The sequence below is a fragment of the Phoca vitulina genome, unplaced genomic scaffold (genome assembly GCF_004348235.1).
Source record: "Phoca vitulina isolate PV1807 unplaced genomic scaffold, GSC_HSeal_1.0 scaffold131, whole genome shotgun sequence".
NCBI classification, from domain to species: Eukaryota; Metazoa; Chordata; class Mammalia; order Carnivora; family Phocidae; genus Phoca; species Phoca vitulina.
The window spans coordinates 221,546-244,059 of NW_022589834.1; the positions used below are offsets into that span (position 1 = coordinate 221,546).

The window sequence follows — 22,514 nt, forward strand, 5'->3', positions numbered from 1 at the left end:
AAGGACCAGGAAAGGGCAGACTAGCAAGACCAACAACTTTTAGACAATAACCACTCCTACCATAGAAAAATCTGCAGCCCTGCCCCTGTCCACAAGGACTGAGTGCAAAGCCCAGACGTCCACTCTGGCCCTACTGTAACAAAGGAGGCACTGCTCCACCTTCCCCTACTGCCACGGTGGGGTCAAAGAAGACCAAGTAGGGATCTGGGACTTCATGCCCTCTAGGCGGTAATGAAGTCCCCCGGGTCTGTCTGACTCCAGAGCCCATGCTGCTTCCATCAGATCGTGCTGGTTAACGAGTAAGTGACAAAGATAGCTGAAAAGACCACCAGCCCCAGAATCAATTTTTTACACCATTCCATTGTATCAAAAGTAGCCCAAACATATTTTTAGCCATTTGGGGCCTGCCTCCTTTGCATACTCCTTGAAACCTACTCCACATCTGCCAATAAGAAGCAACTAAAATGGGGCCACGAATACCCCAAACCACTGCTGCCATTCATTGCTCTCTAACCGAGAGAATCCCCACAGTGCTACTGGAAGACATCACCTAGGCATGTAACTTCCTGTTCCCCTCTCCCCTGGGAGTTCCCTTGTGCTCCACCCCTTCTGGATGGTAGAGCTGGTGCCCTAGATAAGCCTCTGGACAGTCTTCTGCTCTGAGGGACTTCCCTTCTCATACAACCCTAAGTGCCACCCAATAAGCCTTGTTATGTGCTACCGCCCAAAAAATGACATGACATGACACCCCTGTTTCTTTCGTTCTTCCCTTAGGGTAAGGCACTCTATTCAACAAATACCTGTTGAGTGCTTATTATGTGCCAGGCACAAGGCTAAATACAAAATAATGAAGAGATAGAGAAGGTAAAACGAGATAAGGGGTAAGGACAGAATGAGTGTAGCTTGAATGAAAACTGAAGATTCAGTCAGGTAGCTGATACGAGCAAACAAAGGGAGTTGTACATGAGAAGCTCATACTTTCCCACCAATTCAGATGATCCAGGGTTGACTGCCAACTCTTCTGTTCCTAGCATGGGTTTTCTTTATCTAATCCTGTATTACTAACTTCACCATAACATCTGATTGAACCTGCAGTCTCCCTAAAACTAGTATTCCAGGTAATGTCAAACCACTTGGGCAGAGTGTATATGATGTGCTGCATGGGTTTTAATACACTTGGAATTCTGCCCAATATCCCTCGTGGATTTAAGAGTAGAAGTTGGAGGTGGGGTTTCGTATCTCTGTTGATTAGCATTCCTTCTGCAAATTGTCCGTTTATAACCTTTGTTTGTTCTATATTGAGTTATTTATATTTTTCTTATTGATATTAGATATTACTATTTTGTTTATTATACTTGTTGCAGATATTTCATCCAACTAATTTGCTAACTATTTATATGCCTTTCTCTATGCAGAAGTTTAGTTTTTATACCATCAAATCTGTCAGTCTTTTCCTTTTTGGCTCTTGGGTTTCTTGTCATGGATCCCCTCCCAGAATTTAAAAAATATTTTAAATACCTTTAATAATTTTTAAAGAAATTTTTATGTCGGGGCGCCTGGGTGGCTCAGTCAGTTAAGCGTCTGCCTTGGGCTCAGGTCCTGGGATCAAGCCCTGCATTGCATAGGGCTCCCAGCTCAGCAGGGAGTCTGCTTCTCCCTCTCCCTCTGCCCCTCCCCCCACCGTGCTCTCTGTCTCTCTCTCTCCCTCTCTCTCTCTCTCAAATAAATAAAATCTTTTTAAAAAAAGAAATTTTTATGTCTTTAATTCTACTTGGAATTTATATATGTCTTCTTACTCAGCATATCTAAACTGCAGTTCACTGTCTTTATCAGAAACCTACTACTTCCTGACCATGTTCATAGTATCATCATTCTTTTAGTCACCCAGACTTGAAATTGTGTCATCTTCAACTCGTCCTCATCCCCTGCCTCTCCCTGCAACATCACCACCACCATTGGGAATCAGTGGCCAAATACATCCTCTGTGATCTGACTTTCAACCTTTATCTACTATTGCTCCCCCGTCACAGTGTGAATACTTTCACCAAAATAGCCCACTGTACACAGCCTATACATAACGACTTTCACACCTTGGCTCATGTTCTTCCCTCTGCCTGGACTACTCTCCTTTACCACACCCCATCTCTCCTTGTTGGAATTCTAGCTGTCCATCAAGGCCTAGTTCATCTGTCATCTCCAAAAAGCTTTCTCTAATCTCTAGGAATGAAAAGGTTCATCCCTGACTGTGAGATCTCAAAGCATGTCCTTTAATATTATTTATTTATCTATTTTTATTTTGACCATTTCAAACTTAGAGAAAAGTTGTAAGAATAGTACAAAAAAAATTTTATGGATATCCTTCGTCCAGATTCCTCAGGTTTAATTTCCCTCTCTCTCTCTCTCTCTCTCTCTCTCATTCTCTCTGTCATCATCATCATCATCACATACATATGTTTTTCTGAATCATTTGAGAGTAAGTGGCAGACCTGATCCCCTTCTACCCCTAAGTATTTGAGTGTGTATTGTGTATTTCCTAAAGACTAGGAATTCTCTTACATAAGCACAGTACATTTGCGAAAATCTGAAAATTAGGGGCACCTGGGTGGTGCATTTGTTTGAGTGTCCAACTCTTGATTTCAGCTCAGGTCATGATCTCAGGGTTCTGAGATGGAGCCCCACATTGAGCTTCTCCCTCTCCCTCTGCCATTCTCTCCCGCTCGTGCTCTCTCTCTCTCTTTCTCTCTTTTTCAAATAAATAAATAAAATCTTTTAAAAAAATAAAAAATAAATCCATCGGTATTTGACATTTTCTTTTGTGTCTTTTGTTTCTTTTTTTTAAATTTTCTATATTTGTTGCAGTTCTTTCTTTCCCTCTTTCTTTCTTTCTTTCTTTCTTTCTTTCTTTGAGAGAGAGAGCATGAGCAGGGTGAGGGACAGAGGGAGAGGGAGAGAGAATGAGGAGACTCCCGCTGAGCGTGGAGCCCAACGGGGGGCTCGATCTCATGACCCAGAGATCATGACCTGAGCTGAAATCAAGAGTTGGACACTTAACCAACTGAGCCACCCAGGCGCCCCTGTTGAAGTTCTTTATATATTAGAGAAATTGGCCTATGAATTGCAAATACTTTTCTGTTTGTAATTTGTCCTATGACTTTGCTTACAGTGGTTTTCTGCAGTATGAATTTTGTTGTTTTTATGTATATAAATGCATCACTGTTTCTTTTATGGCTTCTTGTGCATAGGTTATAGTTAAACAGTCCTCTTGCCCCCAAAGTTATAAAGTAGTTCTCCCATATTTTTTCTAGTACCTTTACATTTAAATCTTTGATACATCTGGAATTCTGATGTTCAGTGCAAGGCATGAATCCAACTTCTTTTTCAGATGGCTACTTGATTGTCTTAACGTTGTTTAATAAATAATCTACCTTCATCATAAATTAAATTCTCAATTTCGTAGCACTTTACATGTATTTTATGATACTTCACGGTTGACTTGTGTTATAGTAATCTTTACAACAATAATGTATATGCATCCTTTAAAAATAAGCACACATCCTTTCCTTTTATCTCTCTTAGTTTCCTAAGTGTAGCATACTTTCTGAACTTTCAATAGTTAAATTAAGTCTTTGACTTTATTTTCAGCTACGTTGAAGCCTGTGAAGAGGGTAAAAGAATGCATTTTGTCAAAGCACAGCTGAAACTAAGACTTGTTCTTGTCTAGGTATTTGGGTTTCAGAGCCGACTACTAATCATGGATTTACAAGGATTCTTGGTAAAAATACATTTATTTCCTAATGAGAGAGACCTATCAAAAACAGTCATATCCATTATAACACTGAAACAAATGATTGTTGCCAGCAGCTTTACTTATAATTAACATAGGCCTTTCTTTAACATTCCAGAGGACCAGACTGGGACACTGAATTATATGATGAAGGGGGTACGACAGTCCGAGAACTGCTTACTGAACTGTATGGCAAAGTTGGAGAAATTCGTCACTGGGGCCTGATCCGATACATCTCGGGAATCTTAAGGAAGAAGGTGGAAGCACTTGATGAGGTACTATAAATTCTTCTTGAATTTATACCAAGTCTAAATGGAGGTGCTTTTTAAAAATTGGTTTCCATAATTGGTTTTTAAGGCAACCACAGCATCTAATCATTTGAGATGTTGTCTTTCCCGCATAAAGTTCCTGATATTCAATTAGCTTTTTGTTTGTGAATGTCAAATATACAATACTGAAGTTTATAAATGATAAGATGTTATAAACGATAAGAATTCTACAGCTCAAGAATGAATTTGCAGTAGGCTAAAAGTTCTTACCTCTTAGGAGATAAAGATACCTCATTGTTTCTTAAAAATCTCTCTCTTCTGATCTACATGGTATTTCCTGAGAAAGAGGGTTTGGTGTGTCAATAAATTAAGGGGAAGCAAAGGTCTGTGGGCTGAGAAGAATAACTGTCATGGAAAGCTGAGGTGTTATGGGAAGGATAATGCTGTTATGCTATCTCTTCTTAGGCCTGCACAGCTCTTCTCTCCCACCAGAAACATTTGACAGTGGGACTCCCTCCAGAACCTCGAGAGAAGACCATCTCTGCGTGAGTATGGTTTTTGGTTGGGTTTGATCAAGCTTCTCTGAGCCTTTCAGGAGCTGTGTGGACTGACCACAGTTCTCTTGCCCTAATCTGTCACTGGATGATAATGGCCTACCTGTGTGGGCTTCTGTCAGAGACACTTGGCATGAGAATGTTGATAATGACAGGGCATGAGTAAATGAAAGAGTAAATCCACAAGAAGTAGTACGCAAATGTAGTTTGCTTTTTACGGGTTTTTTTGGTGGTGGTGGTGGTGGTGGTGGTGATGGTTTTTGTTTTTGTGCTTGTTTTTTATTTACTGACTTTCCCAAACCTCACATCCAAAAGCAGTCCAAAACAGGGCGGGCAACTAGAATTAGCACCCACAAAAAATCCGCTATACTCTAGACTTTCTTCCAAGCCTCTCTCTTTGGCTTTTAGATGGCTGTTTGCTCCCTATGTCTCTTCACATTTCTTTCCTCTATATGTGTCTTTGTGTCCAAATTTCCCAAATTTTTATGTAAGAACACTAGGCATAAAGGTTTAGGGCCCACAATGACCTTACTTTAACTTAATTACCTCTGTAAAAACCTCATCTCCAAATGGGGTCACACTCTGAGGGACTCTGGGCTAGGATTTCAATATATGAACTTTGACAGGACATAATTCAACCCATAGTGCCTTACTCTGAGCAAACAGAACCTTCTTATCACAAATCAGATCAATTTTTGCCACTACTGTGGCAATCCAAAAGAAGATGGCATTGTCCATGCCCCATTCCTCCAGAGTGCTTAGTATCAACAGGAGAGTCAGAAGTAGGAAGAGGTCGGCATACCCCTGTGTGTGTGTGTGTGTGTGTGTGTGTGTAAACTGATGAAACTAGAAAATCAATGTAACTAAGGTGTGATCATAAAGTAATAAAATGGTTTCCAGAAGGCACAGCTTAAATTAAGTTTATTACTTTCTGGCCATAATAGTTACTTGTCATATGTTAAGAATTAACCATGAAAGACTGATCTGGAAGGACCTCATGGGGTGAGTTTTAAATAAAAGTTTGAAGGAGAAGGGCAATCCAGCTTTAGAGAGGAGAGGGTAGAGCTCTCCTGAGTTGATATAGGCCAAAGTGGTTTGGGGAGGCAATGAACTTTAAAGACTGAAAGAACCAAATGCTACCAGCTATGATGGGACGTTGAAGCGGTGACTTGGAGCTGGGAGGAGATTTTTTATATTCTCCGTGTATTTAAGCTTAAATAGTCACAGAATTTTGTCTTTCTTCGCGGTCTTCTCCCTCAGACCTCTGCCCTATGAAGTGCTCACTCAGCTGATAGATGAAGCCAGTGAAGGGGACATGAGCATCTCGATCCTTACACAGGTGAGCAGAATTATGACGTCTAAAATGGTGATTGATATTTTTGTTTTCAATTGATCTGGCAGTTTCCAAAGCCTACCAGGTAGGCTTTGTGAGACCTGGACCATATTTGTTTCTATATTCATTCCATGCACAGGAAATAATGGTATATCTAGCCATGTATATGCGAACTCAGCCTGGTCTCTTTGCTGAAATGTTTCGACTTCGAATTGGTCTAATCATACAAGTTATGGCAACAGAACTGGCCCACTCCCTTCGATGCTCAGGTACTCCTTTTAGTAACTATTTTTGGCAGAATTCACTTTTAATGTAGGGCTATTGAGTTTGGGATCGGGAGGCAAAGAAAGAGAAAACATTTTATCAGTAGCTCAGAAGCTGCGTACAGTCAACCTCTATTTATACAAACCCCGAGACTGGTGTTATGACAGATTTATGTATTCGTTCTGCAACTTCACAATTCCACCTCTTGGGGGCTCTGCACTCCAAATTACATGCCTTCCAACTCCTAGCGTGAGCCTAAGTGTGCATCGAATTTGAGTGGGACAGACTGGGTTTCATTCTGACTCAAGCAGTGAAGCTTCTTTTTTTTAAGATTTTATTTATTTATCTGTCAGAGAGAGAGAGCACAAGCAGGGGGAGCGGCAGGCAGAGGGAGAGGGAGAAGCAAGATTCCCGCTGAGCAGGGAGCCCAATGCGGGGCTGGATCCCAGGACCCCGGGATCATGACCTGAGCCGAAGGCAGACACTTAACCCACTGAGCCACCCAGGCGCCCTGGTAGTGCAGCTTCTTGACCCCAGATTAAGTCATCACATCAGTTTGATCATATTGTCAGTATTCTGTCTAGTCAACAACAGGATCGAATAAAGGAACACCCTATTTCTATTGATATTTACCTGACAGGGCTCTCTCTGAAATTAACTGTAGGTGTATTTGGCAAGACAACAGGTTTAGTTAGAAGAAAAGTGGGGGCCTGTGGAAGCTGCAGCACAAAATTGTATAAAGTGTGAGGGAGGGAAAGGGACCCCCGTGGCGTGACTATTTTTTTCCATTGGTATTTGTTTGATTTCAATAAGAATGGTAAAATTAAATAGAGATAGAGATTGCATACAAAAATGAAATTAGAGTTGCAAAACTCAATTTTAGCCATTATTTGTTACCTTTCCCCGAAAGGCTTTTAATTGAGCTATTAACAAGTAGCTAAATTTATTGGCTTGAGTCTAACCTGAATTACATAAGATAATTTATATTAAAATAACCCTTTGAAGGAAAAGAGCGAATGATTATTTTCTATCTACCATATGTCAGACTCTGTGCTTTTTTGCTTTATATTTACAAACATTATCTCATTTAATCCTTATGACCACCCTCTGGAGAAGATATTTTTGTTCCTCTTTTAAATAAATCATCTGAATCTCAGAGAGATTAAATAACTTGCCTAAAGTTACATAGTAACTGTACTTGCCTAGTAAATAGTACAATTTGAGTCCAAGTCTGCCTGATTCCAAATGATTTCCAGTTTAGCACATTGTTATGGATTACATGTATTGCATTATACACACACACACACACACACACACATATGTCTGTATATACACATATATATATATTCTCTAGCTATGGTATGCAGGGATGTTTTATTAGGGTCTAATTATTTAATAATAAACCTCAACAAAGAAAAAAAAAACAAACATTCTTCACTTTCCTTTAATTGCCTATTACTGATCTTTTTTTCCCTGTGGCTTCATCAAAACCAAGGCCCTTTACTTCTCATACAATAAAGTCAAGATCCCTTGTTCTGATACTCAAAACCTCAACAACCTTATCTCCTACTTTCACAGTATTTCCCACTAATTTTATCAGTCACCATCCTTGGAGATTGATGTCTCCTCTGATTTCCAAAGCATTTATTGTCTATACTTCTCATTTGGTACTTAGTACTAACATGTTTTATTATTGTTTATCTTGTTTACATGTGTAATCTGTCCCAAATAGCTGTTCAGCTTCTCAAGGTCAAGTACATGTCTTAACTGCTTGTTACTAACATTGTTTAAAGTTATGACCTACATGTAGTAAGCTCTCAATAACTGTGATTATTTTTTATCTTTTTCAAGTTTTTATTTAAATTCCAGTTGGTTAACATCCAGTGTAATATTAGTTTCAGGTCTAGAATTTAGTGATTCATCACTTATATACCACACCCAGTGCTCATCACTACAAGTGTACTCCTTAATGCCCATCACCATTTAACCCATCCTCTCTAGTAACCCTCAGTTTGTTCTTTATAGTTTAGAGTCTGTTTTCTCTCTCTTTTTCCCCTGTGTTCATCTGTTTTGTTTCTTAAATTACACATATGAGTGAAATCATATGGTATTTGTCTTTCTCTGACTTATTTCACTTAGCATAATACTCCCTGGCTCTATCCACATCATTGCAAATGGCAAGATTTCATTCTTTTTGATGGCTGAGTAATATTCCATTGTATATATATTCCACTTCTTTATCCATTCATTGGTTGATGGACATTGGGCTCTTTCCATAATTTGGCTGTTGTTGATAATTCTGCTGTAAACATTGGGGTGCAGGTGCCCCTTCGAATCACCATGTTTGTATCCTTTGGATAAATACCCATAGTGCAATTGCTGGATCAAAGGGTAGCTCTATTTTCAATTTTTTGAGGGACCTCCATACTGTTTTCCAGAGTGGCTGTACCAGCTTCCATTCCCACCAACAGTGTAGGAGGGTTCCCCTTTCTCCACATTCTCACCAACATCTGTTGTTTCCTGACTTGTTAATTTTAGCCATTCTGACTGGTGTGAGGTGGTATCTCATTGTGGTTTTTTTTTTTAAGATTTTATTTATTTCAGAGAGAGAGAGAGAGAGCGCACAAGTTGTGGGGGGAGGGGCAGAGGGAGAAGGAGAAGCAGCCTCCCCACTGAGCAGGGAGCCCGACTCAGGGCTTAATCCTAGGACCCTGAGATCATGACTTGACTCGAAGGCAGACACTTAACCTACCGAGCCACCCAGGCGCCCCACTCATTGTGGTTTTGATCTGTATTTCCCCAGTGCTGGGGGATGTTGAGCATTTTTTTCATGTGTACATTGGCCATTTGTATGTCTTTTTTGGAGAAATGTCTGTTCACCTCTTCTGCCCATTTCTTGACTGGATTATTTGTTTTTTGGGAGTTGAGTTTGATAAGTTATTTATAGATTTTGGATACTAGCCCTTTATCTGATATGTCATTTGCAAATATCTTCTTCTCCCATTCTGTAGATGGTCTTTTAGTTTTGTTGACTGTTTCCTTTGCTGTACAAAAGCTTTTTATCTTGATGAAGTCCCAATAGTTCATTTTTGCTTTTGCTTCCCTTGCCTTTGCGCCAAGGATGGTTCAACATTCGCAAACCAATCAACGTGATACACCATATTAATAAAAGAAAGGACAAGAACCATATGATCCTCTCAATAGATGCAGAAAAAGCATTTGACAGACTACAGCATCCTTTCTTGATTAAAACTCTCTATAGTGTAGGTATAGAGGGAACATACCTCAATATCATAAAAGCCATATGTGAAAAACCCACAGCGAATATCATCCTCAACAGGGAGAAACTGAGAGCTTTTCTCCTAAGGTCAAGAACACAGCAGGGATGTCCACTCTCACCAGTATTGTTCAACATAGTACTAGAAGTCCTAGCCTCAGCAATCAGACAACAAAAAGAAATAAAATGCGTCTGAATCGGCAAAGAAGTCAAACTCTCACTCTTTGCAGATGACATGACATTCTACGTGGAAAACCCAAAAGACTCCACCCCAAAATTGCTAGAACTCATACAGGAATTCAGCAGCGTGGCAAGATACAAAATCAATGCACAGAAATCAGTTGCATTTCTATACACTAACAATGTCCTAACATTTCTGATGACTAGCTGAGGAAGCCACAGACAGCCTAATGAATCTCAGTCCTTCGGCCTTGAAGAACCTCCTGCATCACATTCTCAGTGGCAAAGAGTTTGGAGTGGAACGAAGTGGTAAGATTTGAGTAATGGCATTTCCATTTCAGAGTGTTAGTTTCATTTCATTGATTTTAAAATGTTTTTCTTTTATCAGAGGAACCTTTCCCCCAACTAAATAGAACCCCATTATATGCAACAGTTAAAAGCAAAGCTGTCTTCTGGAACAAGATTTGGAAACTACTGTGTGTCTCTTTTTTCTCCTTAAATGATATATCACCTAAGTGGATTACTACCATGTTTTGTTTTGAACTATCTATTCCTTTACATTATCCTAAATCTCCACTTTAGGACAACTAACAACCCATATAACTTGAAACTTTCTTGTATTCCATTTGGCAGTAATTCAGTAGCATTTACAGTGATGTGTCTATGTGTATGTAGTTGTTACAGTGCATCTGACATATCCTTTCACCTTTGAATTCAGACACATCTTGGGATCCAGCACAAATTAATCCTCCACCTGCACTTGGTGGTTTGGCAGTGGTATTTGGTATAAGGTACCTAAAACAGGGCAAATTAAAAAGGTTATCTCTCATGCTCAACTTTTAGGCTTAGGATAAAATAAATATATAATGTCAGACGATGGATACTAGACCCCAGAGTGGTAAAAGAAAGTTATAAAGCAGTGCTTCTCAAGCCTTACTGTGCATAAGAATCACCTGGGGAACTTGCTAACATGCAAACTGATGGCCTGGAGGGTGACCCAAGATTCTACTAACAAGCTCCTAGGTGATGCTGATAGACCACACTTTGAATAGCAAGGTTATAGTTGGTTGGTTGCTTTTGATTATTATTAATATAAAAGGAGGACACATATCTAAGTCTTTTAAGTGTGGTGGAGCAAAATAATTGGAACCTGATTATCCTCTCTCTTTCTCTTTAACCTGTCATGCTATATAGTTCGTCCCACTGATTCAAATGTTAGCCCTGCTATTTCTATCCACGAGATTGGTGCTGTTGGGGCAACCAAAACAGAACGAACTGGGATAATGCAGTTAAAAAGTGAGATAAAGCAGGTAAGACATCTTGGGATATCTTGGGAGATGAGCTGGGATATTGTCATGCTCAAGAACATTCTTTTGGAATCAGACTTTGTTGGGATCATTTATTTTGTTTCATATCCTGCATTTAATCAGAGCCATTTTTTTTTTCAGGTGGAATTTCATAGACTATCTGTCTCAACTGAGAGTCAGGTGAAACAACTAGGGACCCTTTAACATAATTTAACCTACCTTTAGGCATGTATATGACATGCATGAGTTCATGGCCTTTTTACAAATAAGATAACAAACCACACAGCAGCTTGTTTGATTCTCCTTCATAGCATTCATTTTACAGATAGCTTTCCTTTTCTGGACCAAACTATTTTGCTAATTTTAGGAGGGAAGTAATTTGTTTCTGATAATAAGAAAATAAAACCCTGAATTCCTCTTGTTAGAATTAACATGTAATTTTGGACTTAATTTTCTTTATGAAACTAGACTCCAATTCTCACTTTTAAGAACAGGTACTAGAGAGAACACCAGATTAGGTGAGAGCCTTTTTAAAAATCTACTTTCAGGCATTGTCCCCAAATTAGATTTTTATCATTGTCATGATAGAGGTAGACAAAAAGTGTATGGACACATAGAGGAAGAAACATCTAAATCACCCTGGAGTTGGTGGGAGTCCTCAAATATCATACTGTAGCCTCTTACTCTTTTTTTTTTTTTTTTTTGGTCACCTCTTACCCTGCAGATGAGAATAGGCAAATTTTTGTGCTCTACGATGAAATACTTAACATAAACTTCCATAGCTTCTTTCAAAACTCTGGGAAATCATGTGATTTCAGGGTCTCCGAGTTGAGAAGGTACTGAGTTGGTCTCCCCTAGTAGCGCTTTTTATGAAAATCTTAAAACTACTCCTCCTGCCTTCAAAATTGATTTACAGTAGCTTGAAGAATTAAAGCCCATCCAGAGGAGGAGAGGCAAAATGGAAATTTTATTTGTTTGGGGTTTTGTAGGAGTCCGAACCATTTAGGACAAGAATGAAGCCAATGCTTGAAGTTCAATTTGAAGGAAACTTTTCAGATTTATATTATGCAAGGGCAAGAACTGAATGGACTAAGGAAGGGCTTTGTAATAGAAAAATGTTCACTACTACATGTTTTTTCGCAGAATATTTGGATAATCTGAACATTTTCCTATCTGAAAAGTGAAAGAACTATGCTTCATACTGAAGAGTTAAACTGATGTTGGTAAACAATCCTTGTTTTGGCCAAGGGTGATTGGCTAAACATTTTACAGTTGTTTATAGTCACACAGTATTACTTACAAGTTCATTATATGTTTAGAACTTGAAGTCCATGTTCCCAGCTAGATTACTATGATATTAAGAACTTGACCTATCCAGCTATATCATTTAATTCTTTTTTTACACATCCACTACCTATAGGACTGCAAGAAAGCCCAGATCATTAGGACTGTAATTTCGAGGACTGAGAGCCCTAAATGTTCATTACTTTCTAATTTCTAATTATTGATTTCCATCCTTACCTGCCTCTCTGGTATTTTGTATTGTTTAAGTCCTTTTCTCTACCACTCACCAATGCCCTTTTTTCTGATCATGGAAAAAATATTTTTAAACATAGTTTGTTGTTGTTTTTTTCCCCTACAGTAAGGCTATTTATCAGCTTTTTAAATAACATGCTGGCTAGGGACATGAATTGTCTGTAATTTTACTCTACTAATAACTTTTAAAAACACAAATAATGTTTGCCTTGCCTCATCCCTTTTAAAATCTTATTTTCTCAATTTTTTTTTTATAGTCCAGTGGTGGTCATCCCTTGGGTATAGATTTGATGTCACCGTCTTTTCTGGTAACTGCTGTTATATTATATACCAATCACAAGTGCTTTGAGTGTGCTGTTACATAAGTCATGACATATACTGACTGACTGAAAAGATAAACAAATGAATCAAGAACTAAAATAAGTATAAATCAACTTCATATATGGTGGTAAAAGTCTTTCCATTTGTTTTCCCAAAAGGGCAGGCAGGGGGTTCAACTCCAGCCTCTTTTCCATTTCAGAAAGTAAAATTCAATTTAATAAGTATTTGTTAAGTGTCTGTTTATACATTTATTCTTTCGACTACTCTAATTAACTGCATGCCTACTATGTGCCAGGCACTGTGCTAGATGGTATCAGCATCCCCTGGGAACTTCTTAAAAATGTAAAATCTTTGTCCCCACCGTAGGCCTACTGAATCAGAAAGGCTTGGGTGAGGCCTAGCAATCTGTGTTTTAATAAGCTTTCTAGGTGATTCTGATGCACTTTTAAGTTTGAAAACCACTGGATCGGCTATTATTCTGATTATTAATTTATCTAGTAAATATTAATTGAGTGCCAATTTCGTGCCAGGCACTGGAAATACAATAGAGAACAAAACAGATATGGTCCTTGCCCTCATGAAGGTTACATTTTAGGAAGACTGATCTCCAATTAAATTTCCTTGGTTTAAATCAATGATTCATAATATAATGGCCTATGATTTCAGATTTCTTAAACTGAAGAGATTAAGGCAACTCCAACTTTGGTCTTTTTTTTTTTTTAAGATTGTATTAGCTATCATGGGTCCCTTGAATTTCCATATGAATGTTAGGATAAGCTTGTCAATTTCTGCGAAGAACCCAGTTGGGATTATGATGAAGATTGTGTTGATTCTGCAGATAAATTTCAAGAGTATTGCCATCTTAACAATGTTAAGTCTTCTGACCTATGAACATGGGATTTCTTTCCATTCTTTAATTTCTTTCAACATGTCTTAAAGTTTTCAGAGTATATGTTTTACAACTTCTTTTGTTAAATTTATTCCTACGTATTTTATTCTTTCAGATGCTATTTTTTTTAAGACTTTATTTATTTATTTGACAGAGAGACACAGCAAGAGAGAGAACACAAGCAGGAGGGGGAGTAGGAGAGGGAGAAGCAGGCTTCCTGTGGAGCAGGGAGCCCAATGAAGGGCTCGATCCCAGGACCCCGGGATCATGACCTGAGCTGAAGGCAGACGCTTAACAACTGAGCTACCCAGGCACCCCCAGATGCTATTTTAAATGAGATTGTTTTCTTAATTTCATTTTCAGAATATTGATTGCTACTATTTAGAAATACAATTGATTTTTATATTGATCTTGTACAATTTTACTGAGCTCATGTATTCTAATGCTTTTCTGTGAATTCCTTCTATATAAGATCATGTCATCTGCAGATGTAGTTTTACTTCTTCCTTTCCATTCTGGATGATTTTTATTCCTTTTCTTGCTTAATATCACTGGCTAGAACCTCTGGTACAATGCTGATCAAAAGTAGCAAGAGTAAAAAACATCTTTTTTTTGAGAGAGAGAGAGAGCGCGCGCACAAGTGGGGGAAGGGGCAGAGGGAGAGGAAGAGAAGATCATTAGCAGGCTCCACTCTCAGCACAAAGAATGATGCAGCGCTTGATCTCATAACCCTGAGATCATAACCTGAGCCAAAATAAAAAGTTGGATGCTTAACCAACTGAGCCACCCAGGTGCCCCTACTTCTTTTTTAGTACAAGTATTTATAACATAAATTTCTCGTTAAGCACTGTTTTAGCTGCATCCCTTAAGTTTTGGTATGTTGTGTTTTCATTTATCTCAGTGTTTTCTAATTTTCCTGTGATTCCTTTCCTAAACCACCAGTTATTTAGGGGCGTATTGTCTAATTTGCACATATTTGTAAATTTCCTAAATTTCCTTCTGTTACTAATTTCTAATTTAATTTCATTGTAATCAGAGAACATGCTTTGTCTGATTTCAGTTCTTTTAATTTGATTGAGGCTTGTGTTGAAAGCAACAAACTAAGCCATAGAACAGCTAGAAGTTTAACAGAGAGATAACCAAGTAAAGAGACAGCTAAGAACCTCCCAGATGATCAGTATTTTTATGGCTCCTTTTAAGTATCACTAGATTGCTTTCTAAAAAGGATTGTATCCATTTACATTGTCGCTAGCTATTCATCAGTCTACTGGCTTCACTGTAATCTCTTTATCTTGGATGTTACACTTATTATGTGGTTTCTAATTCTACAGTGTGTTTATTATTCTGTTCAGAGGAACAGAGATGACTTTTGCTTTATGTTCTTTCCTCTCCTTTTGTCCCAAGTCACCTGGAACACCTGTGGCTTCAAGTAGTGGGTCCTTTCCTCGTGCATATGCTCAACAGACATCTAAAGATAATCGTCAAGGTCAGTGGCAACGCCGAAGAAGGCTAGATGGAGCACTGAACAGAGTCCCAGTTGGATTTTATCAAAAAGTATGGAAAGTTTTACAGAAGGTGAGAAAAACACATTGTAGACATCTCTTTATTTTCCCCCTTGATATCCTCAATCTCCTTGGCTGAGATATGACATGACTGTGATGTCACCACAATTATATAAATGTCATATGCTCATATGGACAAAACCTAGAAGAAGACCTAATTAACAAAGTTGATTTGTTATTTTGATACTATTTATGATTCAGTCTCTTTCTATTATTGTTGCTATGGCTATGGTGTTGTTTATAAATTAGATTTCAAAAATCATGGCTTCTCTGCTTTTGGCCATAGTTGAGCATTGTTGGACATTGTGATACATTTATCAAATTTGGCAACAAAGAGCCGCTTTCTTTGTAGCTACTGTAGAGTGGAAATGTTTTCTGTAGCAATGTGCTAACGCTATTGTAAAATGACTGTGGTATCTGGGGAGTTAGTGTAAGGAGCTATTACTTATATTTTTTTCTTGGATGAAAACTACTAAATAAATGCAAGATCATAATGATGCTAATGGTCCAAAGACTCTGTTGGCATGACCAATTTTTGTTTTTCTTTCAAAGGCCTAGCTTGCCAAAGACAGTTAAGGGGACATCACACCATTATGATTGTGACAGCTTTAGAGGGCCGAGAAGTCCACTGTACTCGTTCATAGGTCTCAATTATAGTCTCTTGGGTGCCACTTTCAGCTTTGTCACCCTTGGCAAGGACCTGAAGGAAATATCATCCAGGACATCAAAACCTTTAGTTACGTTTCTCCCCTTAGCACACTGATATTCTCCCAGGGACAGAAACAGGTGATCTTTTGGAAAGGTAGAAGTTGAATCCTCAGACTACCAGCTCTGGCAATCTTCTTTTCAATGAGTACTTAAAACTTGCTTTCCTCCATCTAACCTCTACAGACAGGTATTTTATCTGCACAGTTATGCCTGGGCTATGGCAATTCAATTTCACAGACATGTAGTAAGTGCTCTTCTGCCCCAGATACCATGGAAGGTATGTGTTCTTGTCACCAGGGAGTTTAATCCATAGTTACCTTCATAAATAGCAGCTATGATGCAAAGCCAAGATGTGTTATGATAAAGGTGCAAAACCACAAGGCCTTGAGACTACAAGAAAAGGAACATTTAAATATGACTGGGAAGATTGACTATTTTGTGGTAGAATCAAAACCTGGACTTGGAACCCTCATATAAGAGGAAAAACAAATGCCCTCTGCTTTGTCATTCCATTCCTTTTAGAGTATGAATGTAACATAATTACTTTGCGCATATGTTTGCAAGCTGGTAATTCTCTGTACAAAGACTGTTATTTGGCATATGGAACATAGGATGGAAGCGTCTGGGGGTTGGAATCTTTGTCTGTGGCTTACTGTGTATTGTTTTGATTTACTTAACATCTAAAATAGCAAGTCATTAATTCCCATTGCTCTTTAATAATTGAGTTGATGGTGAGAGAGAAGATGAAATATCATTCATTTCTGTACTATTTCTTGAGCATCCGCTGTTGCACTAGGCAGTGTCCTAGGTGCTCACAGCGATACAGCAAAGAACAAAATAGACAACAATCTCTGTCCTTATGGAACTTACATTCTGCTAGGGAGAGACAAGCAATAAATAATAAACATACTAAATAAGTAAATTATCTAGAATGTTAAAAGATGACAAGTACTATGGAAAAAAGTACAGCAGGGTGAGGGCATCATCAAGGGTGCTGACGGGGGGACGCTTCACTAGAAAATGCAGTAATACATGTCTGCAAATGCAGCTTTTGAGTTTTCTTCAGCCTAAACATCTTTCTGAAAGCTAATTTGTGATGAGTCTGGGACCTAACATGATATCCTCTTGGGTAGTCTCTGAATCTTTGGGGCTAGTCTCTCCCAGAAGGTAGACCTTCTCTATCCCTTCCACTCCTTTAAATAGAGGGTAAATCTTGCATGTCCTGTAGTCCACCCCTGATTCTTGCCACATAGTAATCACAACCCCTTGGCAAGGACACTTGGGCTGCAGGGCCTTCCACTGGCCTGCGATTACTCAGCATCTATCTGATGGAACACACTCAGAAATACTAAGTGTCTTCTTACAGGCCCCCAGTTGTCAGCATATCCTTAGTGACAACATGTTTTTGCTGTTTTGCAGTGTCACGGACTCTCTGTGGAAGGTTTTGTGCTTCCTTCTTCAACCACTAGAGAGGTGAGATTCTGTGTCTTTCACATTTGTGTGATTGATAGTTTGTGTAGCTCAAGTATTTCAGGGATCATTTTTCAAAGTAATGGTTCTATGACTCCAAATCAACTAAAAATGAAGTGCATTGGAAGAAAGGAGAGAATGTTTTTTAAAAACAGAATGGGAACATGAGAGAGCAATTATGTGTTATATTAATTATATAAGGACAGCCTCATTTAGTGGTTGACTAAATTAGGCTGGTTTATGTGAGTGTGGCCAGAGTCGGAGAGGGCAGTCAAGATAGAGATCTAAGAATGTCTCTCATTTCCCCATCCTTCTCATCCCAACCTTTCTCTTTTTTTTTTAGATTTTTTTTTTAATTTTTATTTATTTGACCGAGAGAGAGACAGCAAGAGAGGGAACACAAGCAGGGGGATTGGGAGAGGGAGCAGGGAGCCTAATGCGGGGCTCGATCCCAGGATCATGACCTGAGCCAAAGGCAGATGCTTAACAGCTGAGCCACCCAGGTGCCCACCCCCCACCTTTCTCTAGTAGGATGCTTGTAGACTTTTAGATGATGAACTAGTGGTCCTTAGCTCGAACTATGTGTCACAGCAACCTGAACGCCCATCTCCAACTTAGTGGATTAAAATCTCTAGGGATGGGGCCTGAGCATCTGTACTTAAAAAAAAAAATCTTTAGAATGAGTCTGATAGATAACCATGGTTGGAAAACATTGCCGTGAACCACACACATATATTATCGGGTACCTTTATATTTCCTTTCTCGCCCAATCACATAGAAATGATAAAGAATCGCCTTTATACAAAACCAACAAAGGAACTAGAATTAGCAAATTAGGAATTGTAAGATTGGATAGTGGGAAAATTCTCAAAAACACTGGAGTTGTTGCAGATGATGGCTGGACGGGCTGGTACAGAAAGCTAATGCTATGCTTCAGGGCTTTACTCTTGCCTAGAAGCCTCTTCTCTAATAAAGAACACTGTGACCTCTATTTGTCCTTTCTCTGCTTTTAAGCATGATCAGAATGTTAGTATAATTAATAACAATGCATACCTGAATGGTACCTTTACGAGTCTTCAAAGTACCTTCACAAAGGTATGTGAGACAGCCAAGGAAGGGATCATAGTTCCCGGTTTACAGATAAGGAAACAAATTTAGGGAAACAAACTGTTCAAGGTCATAGAACTAGTAACTGGCAAAGACAGGACTTGAACCCTGGTCTTTAAAGTTCAAATCTCCAGTGCCACTGTAAAGTATATACTCAATACTGTTTTACCCAAACTTATCCCTCAATCCCCTTCACCCTAAAATAACTTTTTATTTCTTCCTGCCCATTTTAATCTAACAGTATATAACTGTTTTACATAATTCTAGTCATCATGTAAATACGACTTTAAGTTCCACTTAGATTTTTCTTTTATGCACGGTCGTCATATTTATTCTTTCAAATGACTCTATAAAAACTCATGAAGTTGCTGTACCATGATGTGCCATTATTTACACAACCATTCCCGTGTTCAGATTACTTTTAGTTTTACACTTGTGACTAATGCTGCTATAAACACTCTTGCACATGGGGCTTTTTTTTCCCCCCTCTCTTGAATTATTAACTTAGGACGAACTCTCAGAAATAGGATTGTGGGTTAGAGGGCATTGACACTTTTATGACTCTTGTTATGCGCCACCAGACTGCCTTCCAAAAAGATTGAACCAATTTATACTCACTCAGGTACTTTGAAGGAGACTGAGCAGCACTCTTGGCTATTTGCTTTTACTGCCTTTCAGAATAGGTGATTGGTGCCTCCCCAGTGATGAGCGCTTAGGAATTGATTTTCTTTTTCTCTATCACAGATGACTCCGGGCGAGATTAAATTCTCTGTTCATGTGGAATCTGTCCTGAATCGCGTACCTCAGCCCGAGTACCGCCAGCTTCTGGTTGAAGCCATCCTTGTCCTCACTATGATGGCAGATATTGAAATTCATAGCATAGGAAGCATCATTGCCGTGGAAAAAATAGTGCATATTGCTAATGACTTGTTCCTTCAAGAACAGGTAGGCAAACGGCAACCCGGTTGTTTTCTCGAAGGGGAATGTCCGACACTAACCTGGCTGCACTCAGAGAGCTTCATGAAGCCAAGGTCACTCTTTTGCGCCCTCTTCCTCAGCTCTTTTCTGGTCCCCCTTTGTAGTGAGTGGCTCTGAGCTCTGATGGCAAAAGAAGTAGGCGGTGGGATGACCTCCATGTTTCACCAAGTGTTTTGCGATTGTATTAGATGGTAAAGTTGCCTGGAACTCAGGAGGCTTTTATGCTTTTCATCATATTTCATTCTTCTTATCACATGACTTTCTGTAGCAAGAAGGACTTAATAAGAGACTATTGGATAGCATATCCTTTTTTGGACTTTTAAGGAAAAGAGAAGGTTTGATTTTACCTTGGTTTGGTTTTGTTTTTGCGTTTGCTACTTACCTATAGGAAAATATTAAAGTGAAACTTTTAATTCTACATTTAAAAAATTTTTCTCAACATACCTTCTTCCAGGAAATTAACCACATTTAATAAATGCAAACTACTTATTGAAAGCTTTCCAAATGTTTCCCAGATGAAGAGTAGGAATACTAAGGTGAAGGGCATGCACTCTTGTCAATAGGAAAATCTCCAAAATATATAATAGGTGTTTCATTCTATTTGGCACTGTGGGGGAATGCAAAAGAAATCACAATTATTTTGATTTTCCAGGACAGTCCTAATTTTAAATATTCTGGATTGCTCTCTTTTCCCCAGAAAAGATACTCTTCCATGTATCGGATAATGTGATCCCTTTTAGGCGTAGGCTCTAGCTTGGAAAGCTTACAGTCTATTTGAATTAAGGTGACTTAGAAAGAAATCAGGATCAAATGCAAGATAAAATAATACTAGCTGAAATCAGTGGTACTAGAAAGATTCAGACCAAAGTCCCTCCGGGGTGATTTGTTGGTATTAACATTTGACCCTTAACAGACACAACTCGTTTAATTAACTGTTATCTTTAACTTTCAAAACTTCTACACAATCAGTTCTTTACAAATAATGCCATAGGATTTGGGGGATCTAGTGAAAAATGCATGTACAGAAATCCATATTCAACAGTTTGTGCCAAACTCTGATCCCTTCCTACCTACACAACCTAAGACCCAAGTAGTTGGCAATGGGGAGGAGGCTCGGAGTTATCCTAATCAGGACTTTAATCAGTAGGATTAGTAATCTTGCCTTTCCCCTGTGTTCTCCCACCCTTAAAAACCAAACAGAAAACCCTCGGTGCAGATGATACCATGTTGGCCAAGGATCCTGCGTCTGGCATCTGTACTCTTCTGTATGACAGTGCACCCAGTGGCAGGTTTGGCACCATGACCTACCTCTCCAAGGCAGCCGCCACCTACGTGCAGGAGTTCCTGCCCCACAGCATCTGCGCCATGCAGTGAGGCCTTTGGGCCCTGGCTGCTGGGAGCCTTTTGACAGCTTGTTCCTGCCTCGGTTGATTGTGCATGAGACTGAAACGTGTTGGCCTGATCACTCCTCCCCTGCCCCTTTCCACCCCATCCCACCCAAGAGGAGTGAACGTTTTCGACAAACTAATTGCTTTAGAAGTGAACCCTGGCCTGGGGGAACATGCTCCCCACCAGGCACTCCATCGTAGGCCTTAATTCTTTCATAGTTCCTGAGAGTTTGCATGTGTTTTTATTCTCTAGATCTGTTACAAACGTAGTTTTCTAACTACTGTTTGGAGAGCAGGTATTAATAATAACTTACTACTAAAGTTTGGTTTTTCTCATGTGTAGTTTCATTGTGTGAATGAGTGATGGGTGCTTTGGGACATTCTTTCAAGTGGGTAAACCCTAAATTGCTGGATTTTTATACTGCCATAACTTGGAAGTGTCTATTCTAAGTGCCTTTTCTGGGGAAAAGAGAGTACCAGGTCATGGTTTCCTTCTTTACTCACATGTTGCCCCCCACAGAGTGATGAACTCCTTTCTGTATAGAATTATCATCCCTGTTCTTGCCTTCACTGTATCCACATACATAATTGCTACTCTCCCTTTGGGGAAATATCAAAAAATGCTAGTGCAGCATCTATACGTAAGAATTTCTGTATTAATAACCGAAATCACATTGTATGAAGATGGCTGGTACTCCGAGATGTATTTGTAGCAGAAAGCGCAGAATAACCCAGGAGTCAGGAGCCCAATTCCCAAAACGAAGGGAGAAGATGCCTGTGTGGTGTCTTACACTTGGGGAGCAGAGAGGGAATCAGAGGTAGGTTAGTGCCCTGAAGAGAGCCTTGTGCGCCCAACTTTTGCCTCTGAAGAGTGGGCCGACACACAGCACACACGGCAATTGAAGTCTCTGTCTTTGGCAAACAGGAATCCAGCAGTCTAGTCTACAGCTGCCTTACCAAGCAGTCCTTCCTTGGTGGTCCTTACCTGTCTCTGTCTCACTCGCCTACTCACTTTCTCCAGCATCCAACCCCGGACCCACCAGCAACTCACTGCCCTCCCATCTGTTCTTAAACTCCTCACTTGCATTTTCACTCCCTGACTCTAGTGAGTGTTCGTAGCTATGTTATTTTGATATCTGTGGGCATCTATCTGTTCCTTGTAAATGCCTGCATTTGGGTGCGTGTCTAAGCATACATGGGAATTTTTCTGAATGTAAATAGTTTCGATGTTTCTGTATATCTATCTGTATCTACATTGGGCAGGCTATGTAAATATGTGTTTGTTACGCGGATGGTGGTGACCGTGGCCCCCCAGGGCTGACACCCCGAGGGTAATGGAGGAATCCTTAAGTCCTTTTCCCTAGTCCCATGTTAAGGTAGCCTTGTTTGAAGAACGCTTCTCCTAACTTTCTGCCTTAGTTCAGGCTGCTGTAACAAAAGACTGTAGAATGGGTGGCTTAGACCACAAACATTTATTTTTCACATTTCTGGAGGTTGAGAGGTCCAAGATCGCCAGCAGATTCAGTCCCTGGTGAGGACCGGCTTCCTGGTTTGCAAATGGCCACCTTCCTGCTGTGTTGTCACATG

The 22,514-nt window shown here is 39.4% G+C and overlaps 1 protein-coding gene across 7 annotated transcripts in view; it reads left to right on the plus strand.

The window, feature by feature from the left end:
* The window catches only part of PHKA1 (phosphorylase kinase regulatory subunit alpha 1), a 141,817-nt gene extending 119,303 nt beyond the window's left edge, over positions 1 to 22,514 (plus strand). For 2 of the 7 annotated variants that reach the window (XM_032399137.1, XM_032399141.1), the window contains 12 exons: positions 3,903 to 4,059; positions 4,519 to 4,598; positions 5,868 to 5,946; positions 6,080 to 6,209; positions 9,869 to 9,970; positions 10,856 to 10,971; positions 11,110 to 11,148; positions 12,762 to 12,812; positions 15,119 to 15,289; positions 17,404 to 17,457; positions 19,306 to 19,506; positions 20,740 to 22,514. In XM_032399137.1, coding sequence (XP_032255028.1) covers positions 3,903 to 4,059; positions 4,519 to 4,598; positions 5,868 to 5,946; positions 6,080 to 6,209; positions 9,869 to 9,970; positions 10,856 to 10,971; positions 11,110 to 11,148; positions 12,762 to 12,812; positions 15,119 to 15,289; positions 17,404 to 17,457; positions 19,306 to 19,506; positions 20,740 to 20,913 — 1,354 coding nt within the window. In that variant the 3' untranslated portion in view covers positions 20,914 to 22,514. Of the gene's footprint in view, positions 1 to 3,902; positions 4,060 to 4,518; positions 4,599 to 5,867; positions 5,947 to 6,079; positions 6,210 to 9,868; positions 9,971 to 10,855; positions 11,149 to 12,761; positions 12,813 to 15,118; positions 15,290 to 17,403; positions 17,458 to 19,305; positions 19,507 to 20,739 lie in introns of all 7 variants that reach the window. The other 5 variants (XM_032399136.1, XM_032399139.1, XM_032399140.1 and 2 more) reach the window with 3 other exon arrangements.